The sequence below is a fragment of the Nannospalax galili genome, unplaced genomic scaffold (assembly GCF_000622305.1).
Source record: "Nannospalax galili isolate Female #2095 unplaced genomic scaffold, S.galili_v1.0 scaffold494, whole genome shotgun sequence".
NCBI lineage: Eukaryota > Metazoa > Chordata > Mammalia > Rodentia > Spalacidae > Nannospalax > Nannospalax galili.
In genome coordinates, this window is record NW_008334880.1 from 240,491 (window position 1) to 249,520 (window position 9,030).

The window sequence follows — 9,030 nt, forward strand, 5'->3', positions numbered from 1 at the left end:
ACTGGAGTGGGGCCTGGCTTGCTTTGAAAGTCTGAAGAATACTTCCGCACTGCTGAGGAGTGCATGATCAGCACATGACCATCCTTAAGATACACCCTCGGCAGGGGTCGGGGGGAGTTCCAGGTGCCTTTATAAGCTTTGAAACGCTTGCAATAAATGAGTCTCTGCCTGACTAAGACTCCCCATTGCATCTGAGTGTCTCGGGGTAAAGAGGGAGGCGTGGGCTGGTGAACGGCGTGCTTACTCATCCCCAATCCTCACCTCACCAGGGTTGCGGGTTTGAACCTGCGGCACTCAATGGCATAAAACAACAGAAATTTACTGTCTTATAATTCTGAAGGCCAGAAGTCCAAAATGAATCTCATTAGGATAAAATCAAAGTGCAGGCAGGGTTGCATTTATCCTGAGGGCTTTTTAGGGGCAAAGTCATTTCCTTGCCTCTTCGCTAGCTTCCGGGGCTACCAGCATGCCTCAGCTCAAGGATTCCTGGTAACTGCACCCCTCCAACCTCTGCTTCTATTATTTCATCTTCTCTTTGACTTTCTAGCTTTCCTCTTTCTCTTTTACACATAAGGACACTTGCAATTATATCATCTTCTAAGCAGATAAGTTCTATATAATTTTAGTAAGATAGCCAGTCCTTCCAGGTGAGGTCTGGTATTGTGCTGGATAGCTTTAGTGTCAACTTGACACACCTGGGTGGAGGGAGCCTCAGTTGGGGAATTTCCTTCATTGGACTGGCCTGTGGCCATGTCCATGGGGCATCTTCTTGATTGATGAGTGATGTGGGAGGGCCCAGCCCATGCTGGGTGGTGCCACCCCTGGGCAGGTGGGCCTGTGTTGCATAAGAAAGCAGGCTGAGCAGGGGCCAGGGGAGCAAGCCAGTTAGTGTTCCTCCATGGCCTGTGCTCCAGCTCCTGCCTCCAGGTTTCTGCTCTGAGTTCCTACCTTGAGCTCCCTGATGAGCTGTGACCCCGGAGATGGAAGATAAAATAAACCCTTTCCTCCCCAAGTTGGTAGTAGTCAGAGCGTTTTGTCACAGCAATGAAGAGACAACTAGGACAGGTATCCATCATGAAACTGTGTTTTTCTCTGCTAGGAAAAATATTAAATATGAATGCAATCTCGGGTACCATCTATAATCTTCAATTTAACCTTCCAGTATAGATTTATAGTTGTGCTAGAGTGACTTGTGGTCTATATGGGACAGAATTCAGTGAACTGCTGAATGCATCTGTCCCCTCTTTTGGAAATGTGCATTAATAGCCATTTGCCTTTACAGAAAGCTATTCTTTCTATGCGTATCTACCTAACAAGCCCAATGTTTCCTCCTATCTTGTGAAATCCTTCTGTGAAACAGAATAGGCTGTGAAACTAGTTCAAGAAAAATCACGTCACCATCAGCAGCATCACATTTGCCTGCCTCTTCTCACTCTAAGATATTTCTAGGGCCATATTACATTCCTCACTGAATGCATCCCCAAATGACCCAGGGGAGGCCGGCAGAACTGCTGAAGGAAGAGGAAGAAATCTTTATTTCAACAGCAGTTGTACAGAATGAAAAATAAAGGGCCATTCAGAGTATTTTTAAGTTAAGTAAAGGAGCATTTCCATTAGGCTGTATCCACCTGAGGTTAAAAATCTTTCTTAGACTAAACAAACAAATATTCTTTCATCCTTCAAAACTTGTTTCCTCCAAAGTCATTCCACTGTGGAAAATTTCACAATAACCCCCCACCACCAAGCAGACAGGACTATCTCCTAAACTCACCTTTTATGAACTGATATCAGAAAGAAAAGGCAGACTGCTTTTACTATTCACACTCCATCAGGCTGAGGAATGAAAACTGTTTTCTTTTATAACAGCCCAAGCCATTCTTTAAACATAGGTAAGCATTTTTAGTATATGTAGTAAAATATATTATGCACATATACTTCTCTTTGCCCATTTATTTCTTTTTTCTTTCTTCTTTTTTTTTTTTTTTTTAGACAGTCTCCCTATACTCCTTGTAGCCCCAGCTGGCACCTGGAACTTTCTATGTAGACAAGGCTGGCCTCAGTCTCACAGAGATCTACCTGCCTCTGCCTCCCCAGTGCTCGGATTAAAGGCTTAGGCCTCAACACCTGACCATTTCCTTTCTTAAAAGACAATAATGTCTGTCACTTCAAGACACTGGCACTTTCCAACAGCACAAATGGAAAGTACACACTACAAGATGGTGGCAAAACTGGAAGCCACATGAGCCTTGTGCAAAATCGACCCTCTGCAAAGAAGCCGTGAGCCCAACAACTGTACAGGCTTCAGTGAGAAGAAAAATGTGCAAAGAAATTATCATGGGAAAACAGAATTGAGGTTTCCAAAGTCATTTTCAGTTATAAAGAACATAACCACCTAGAATCACATCCAGATAGGGTGAAATTTATAACCAGAAAAATGTAATATGCAGTCATTGTACTCACTGTCTGATGGTTTCTGTCACAGTAACGCAGCCCAAAGTAATCTATCTCCACGAGGTTTACGTGACGGAATACATGGTCAAGGACAATGGAACCTTTTGTTGACTTCTGTAAAAATAATCCACAGATGGCTTTTTAAACAAGTGTTTTGTCTTTCTCTGTGGAACATAATCAAGTTCTCATCTTTTATTAGCTGCCCTCACAGGGGAGCATTTGTATTAGATCACTGCACCCTCTTTAAGTTTTGCTTCATTACAAAGACAGATATGAGATAAAAGTACAGTGTATTAAAAAAATTGCTGTGAAAAATAGTCTTAAGTTGCAAAGAAAGTTAAATTAATATAAGTTCCTTTCTTTATGGGATTACAATTTATCTCCAGGATGAAATTATCTTTTAAATAAAGGTAACCCTTTATCTGCAGAACATCTAATAAATTCATCAAACATTACTGTAGTTAAAAAGTCCCACAATTCTTTGATTTTAAAAAGTGATTCCCATGTACACCATGACTCTCACAGCACCTAGTAAAAATGACATAGAAAATTAAAATAACAGTAGCCAAAGCTTTTATTTTTTTCTACTCTGAAATCATAAATCCATAGATTAAAGATGCTAAAAATGTGCTGCAAAGGCCTCATCAAGATACTTGATTTGATCTCTTACACACAAGCAGAGTCAGAAAGAAAACATATCTTTTGGTTACTTTATTGGGGGATGGGGATTGAGACAGCATCTCCCTGTAGCCAGAGCTGGCCTGAAATTCCATCTATAGACCAAGTTAGCCTTGATCTCATAGAGAGCCACCTGTCTCTGTCTCCTGAGTGTTGGGATTAAAGGCATGCACTACCATGCTCAGTTTTTTGGTTACATTTTAAATGCTGACACTACATAAAAATGCTAAACTGTCTTCTCTCCCCCTCCCCACTACAAACAGTATTTAAATTAAGATTCTTCCACATGCAAGGCCCTAGTTTCTAGCCCCTATTGTCTTACATATTCTACAATTATTCACTCTACTTGATGACAAGAAACATTTAGTCATCAAGTAGAGTGCCACATTGATACTGAAAATGATCTGTTTTAATAGCACAGATACAGAATCAATCAAATCTTCTCTTTCTTTTGTTCCAACATTGGCAGGAATATTTGGGTAGCAAAAGAAACTCACTGCAGCAAGAGGGATTTTGTTCAATTGCAACTTCCCTTGAACAAGTACCACTAGGTGTTTTTTCATATCAGGTGAGCTGCACCAACTACTCTGCTTTGAGAAAGTAGACAGTGCTATAAAGTAATAAAATTATACACCTGGAAAAGATAGTCCTTGTCATAAATGCCACAGGCATTTCATTTTCCTCTAAATTACACTGGTGCGAATTAATTGTTCTCCTTTTCAAAATCCACTAAACAGCTTACTTAAAACCCAAAGCCCTTCCATCATGGGCTTTTAGGTTGTTGGACATGTTCTGCTGTAATAACAATGCCACATCTAGTAAATGCCTTAATGCTCATGTCCCCGTGTATTTCTCTGCAATAAAAATCTGGAAATGAAACCATTCATTGGAAGAATATACATACTTAAAATTTAGAGTGGGCACTGCCAAGAAAAGCATTAGAATTCATTAGTGAAAATGCATGTCCCCCAGACTTGCCAAAGTTGGATGAGATAGGGTGTGGTACAGGAAACCTCTTTTTATTTATATTTCTTGACTCTAATAAAAGTAAGCACTCTTTCATGCAGTTACTAGCCTATTGCATTTCCTAGCATTTGGGCGAGGTATTATCCAACTAAAAGTTTATGAGCAAATTCTTCTAGTGCTTTTAATACTTACACAATTTTATTTAATGTATTTACTTCTTCACTCCATCTGGAAATTATTTTTGTGCTTGTAAGGCCTAACTTTGTTTCCAAATCGGCAGAAAATTGCACCACTGTTTGGCCAAAGGCCATCATTTCTGTTTTGATTTAAAACACCTTCATCATCTACTAAAGTCCCACTTCTCTCCCACGGATTATTCAAGGAACAATATTCCTAATATTTTAATGAATATAGTTTAAAGTTTGCCATCTAAGGTTCTTTTTCAAAATTTGACGGTTCTTAGACATTTTTCTCTATGAGAAGTGTGGTGGTTTCAATGTCTACCATAGGTTCCAAGTATTTGGACATTTTGTCCCCAGTTGGTGGTGCTGTTTTGGGAGGTCTTAGAAGGTGTGGCTATCCTGGAGGAAGCGCATCACTGGAGGCGGGCATAGAAGGTTCTTAAGCCTTGCCCGATCTGGAGTTGCTCTCTTGCTTCCCGTGCCCGTTTGAAGATGTAAGAACATAGTTTCCACTCCTCCTCCAGCCACTTCTGCCGCCATGCCTCCCTGCCATGATGGACTCTTGCCCCTTTGGAACCATAAGTTCAAATAAACTCTTCCTTCTATAAAGTTCTTTGGTCAGTGTTTCTATCACAGTAACAGAAAAGTAACTAATAAAGGAAGTTTAGAATCACCATGCCAACTTAATAAAAAAATTCTGTTGAAATTTGAAATTAAGCTGGGCATGGTGTCACACACCTTTAATCCCAGCACTCGGGAAGCAGAGGCAGGCAGATCTTCCTGAGTTCAAGGCCAGCCTAATCTACATAGTGAGTTCCAGGCCAGCTGGGGCTACAGGGAGACCCTGTCTCAAAGACCAAAAAAAAAGAGAAGAAGAAGAAGAAAAAGAAAATTTGAAATTAAATTGAATTGACAGTGGAAGACTAGGAGAGGGAGATGATACAATATTTACTAAATAAAATTGATATAGCTTTCTTTTGCATGCTTCAAGAAAATGTTATACTTTTTTCCATGTATTTTTTTAATTAAAAAAAATTATTTAATAACCACATGATTAGATGCATTTCATTACAGCTTTAACATATTCAGTAACACATTCCAGAGCTTGAACTCAGTATAAATCCTATAAGACACAAAATTGAATGAGTTTTTAACATTTAAAAAAGATCTCCAATTCATTTAAAAATATACTGTTTCCTACAGAAAGACTCTTTTATTTGGGGGGGGGGTTCTTTTTGAGACAGGAGTTCCCTGTAGCCCCAGCTGTCCTGGAACTCGCTATGTAGACCAGGTTGGCCTTGAACCCACAGAGATCCGCTTGCCTCTGCCTCCCCAGTGCTGGGATTAAAGGCATGTACCACCAAGCCTGGCTAAAAGGCTCATTTTTAATGCTACTAACACTTAAATGTTTGCACATGTATCTCTAATCTCTGTGTATCTGATTATTACTAGTCACAGCCGGTAACACTTGAATCCTTGGTACCTGAGTATGGCTATAAAGTCATCAGGTAGATTTCAATGGTAATGTTTATCACCTCTACTAATTAACATGAAGTAAATTTTTATGCTTCCTCCCTCCTCAAATATAACTTTTTTTATTTGTTAATTTTTTGTGTGTATATCATATAGAACATCCCAAATAATCTTATTCATCCATGTATGCCTTTTAAAATTCTACTTAAGGGCTGGAGAGATGGCTCAGCTGTTGGGGTGGGGACTCAGTTCTCAGCACACACATGGCAGCTAACAACTGTCCATAACTCCAATTCCAGGGGATCCAATGCCATCTTCTGTCCTCCACAGGCACCACATGACATGGGTGCACTTCCATACATGCAGGCATACACACTCATACACATAAAATAAAAATAAATAATAAAAAAATTTTAAATTCTACATAAGCTTTTTGGCAGGCAAATTTACAAAACCCTCTTGCCAACCAAAGCTGTTTTCTATCATTTCTGGAACTTATGAATCACTGCAGCAACTGATGCATTACATGACACAGTGACCTTGAGACAGAGAGATGATGCATGAGCCGAATCTAACCAGCTGGCTCCAACATGCCAAGCACGTTCTCTGGCGGAAGAGAAAAGCAGAACCATTGAGGTACTAAAAGCTTGAGAAGGACTCCAAGTGTTCTTGTTACTTGAAAGATGGAGGAGGCTCTCTGAAAAGCTCTGTGTTGACTGAACTTAAAATCACCATGGGCACATCTGTGAAGGTGTAGCCAGAAAGGTTTAACTGAGGTTTAACGTTCAGGGCTTGAGTCCCAAACTGCCTGAAAGGAGAACGTGACCTGAGCACCAGTACTCCCTACCTCTCTCTGCTTCCTGATTGAAGATGTGATGTGGTCAGCTCCTCACACATGCCTTCCCTGACAAGACAGCCGGTATCCCTTCTTAAACCATGAGCCAACAGAGCCAAAATAACAGTCCCTCAAGTTGCTTTTGTCAGGTATGTTTGTCACAGCAACAAGAAAAGTAAGTAGACACTACGCAAGCACCATTAGTGAGCTGAGGCAGCCTGTAGCTAAGTCAGTAAGGAAAGAACTACCCCACAGTCACAAGAATGGGCTTCTGCAAATAACTTAAAAGCTGGGAGTAGATCCTTCCCCAGAGTCTTCAGATAAGAAGCCAGCAGACACATACTTTAGATGATCCTTCCCTCAGCAGAGAACACAACTATGTCTTCCTGGACTTGACCTACAGAACTGGGTTTTAGTAACTAGTGAGTGTGCTCAAGCCACCATGTATTTGGTAATTTGTTACACTGAAATAGAAAACTAGTATAGGCTTATTCTTAGGGATTTTGTCATTTTATTACTGTTGCACTTTTTGACTGGCTATGTTAATGTACTGAAAAGCAATTCATTCTTTGACATTAGTCTTATTCCCAGCCATCTTGCTAAATAAACTCTTATTAAACAAATATATCTGTTGTCTTTCCAGATAACCAAATTTTCTGCAAATAAACAATAAGAATCATGGTTCTTCTTTTGTAAAATGCCCCTGATTACCTCTTTCTCTTTTCTTACTGTACTGACAGGGGTCTCAGCTGAAGGCTCACTGGCAGTTGTAAGACCATGTATCCCTCTCTCCCTCAATTCACTGGAATTGCTTCTACAATCTCACCACTAAATATGCTAGATTCTACATAGTCTTGATATATGCCTTCTTTTAAATAGAAGGTCTCTCCTGGTCTGCTTTCTCTGTCTTTTTGTTTCCTTTGTTTTTATTTGATTTTCAATCAAGAAGTGATAAGTCAATCACGTTCTCCTTAGAAATTTGTCCTTTTCTTTTTCTTTTTAGTCTAAGTGTCACATAAAAAAATCTAATTTCAAATATTCTTTTTCTCAGATTTTATATGTACAAATGTATTGCCTACATGTATGTAAGTGCACCCGTGTGGTGCAATGCCCTTGGAGGTCAGAAGAGGGCATTGGATCCCCTGTAACTGAAGTTACAGACAGTTGTTAGCCGCCACGTGGGTGCTGGGATTCGAACCTGGGTCCTCTGCAAGAGCAGCCAGTGCTCTTAACCAACCACCGAGTCATCTCTCCAGCCCCTAATTTCAAATAGCTTTAATTTTGTTATTTTTATTTTATGCATATGTGTGTATTGCCTGCATATGTGTAAGTGCCCCCAAGTCATGCAATGCCCATGGAAGTCAGAAGAGGAAGACAGATTCCCTTGGAACTGAAGTTATGAATGATTATTAGCTGCCATGTGGGTGCCGGGAATCAAATCCCAGTCCTCTGCAAGAATAGCCAGTGCTCTTAACCTCTGAACCATTTCTCCAGACCCTTATTTCCCTTCTTTTATCCTTAGAATATGACATACTTAAGGGCAGTCATTATATTTTATATAAAATATTTGCTCCATTTTAGAAATAATTGCAAGAAAAAGAATGTACCAGTTCATTCTCTTCAAGTGAGCCAGGTGTCCCCAAACCTTCTCAAATCTATCCATTATGTCTGTCTTCTTTTTGTGTGTGTATCTGTGTTTGAGACAGTCTTGGAATATCACCCAGGCTGGCCTCAAACTCACTATGTACGCCACACTGGCCTGGAAACAGTGATTTTTTTTTATGTCAGCCTTCAAAGGTGTGGGATTACAGGCAAGCACTACCATGCTCAACTCTCCCCTCTAATACTGCAGAAGACAAAGCAAACCTAGTTTCGCTTCTAGGAACCAAGAAATGCTATCATTTATGTTTTCTAACTATTTAATAAGGAAAAAGCTATAAGGCCTTTAAAAAGGAATATTACCCATTCCCTTGGTGTGCCTTTTACAGGAAACATTTTATGTAAAACTCATTAACTTTTGAAGTCCATTACTTTTTTCTTTAAGAAAGGAAATATTTGTTCTCCTCGGTTCTTTTCTAAGGACAAAAAGATTCTTCTTAAATTATAACTAGGAATGAGTCTGGGCCTTGTGGGTCAGGCCTTTAATCCCAGCAGTCAGGAAGCAGAAACAAGCAGATCTCTGTGAGATGGAAGCCAGCGTGGTCTATATAACAAGAGTTGCAAGCCATCAAGGGCTACAGGGAGACCCTGTCTCAAAGACAAAAGAGAAGAGGAGGGGAGGGGAGGGGAGGGAAGAGGAGGAGAGAGAGAAGAGAAGAGAGGGGAGAGAAGAGAGAGAAGAGAAGAGAGAGAAGAGAAGAGAAGAGAAGAGAAGAAAGTGAAGAGAAGAGAAGAGAAGAGAAGAGAAGAGAAGAGAAGAGAAGAGAAGAGAAGAGAAGAGAAGAG

The 9,030-nt window shown here is 40.1% G+C and overlaps 1 protein-coding gene across 4 annotated transcripts in view; it reads right to left on the reverse strand.

The window, feature by feature from the left end:
* The window catches only part of Epb41l4a (erythrocyte membrane protein band 4.1 like 4A), a 276,057-nt gene that overhangs the window by 165,397 nt on the left and 101,630 nt on the right, over window positions 1–9,030 (reverse strand). For all 4 annotated transcript variants that reach the window (XM_008829628.3, XM_029561863.1, XM_029561865.1 and 1 more), the window contains exon 2: window positions 2,461–2,565. In XM_008829628.3, coding sequence (XP_008827850.1) covers window positions 2,461–2,565 — 105 coding nt within the window. The remainder of the gene's footprint in view (window positions 1–2,460; window positions 2,566–9,030) is intronic.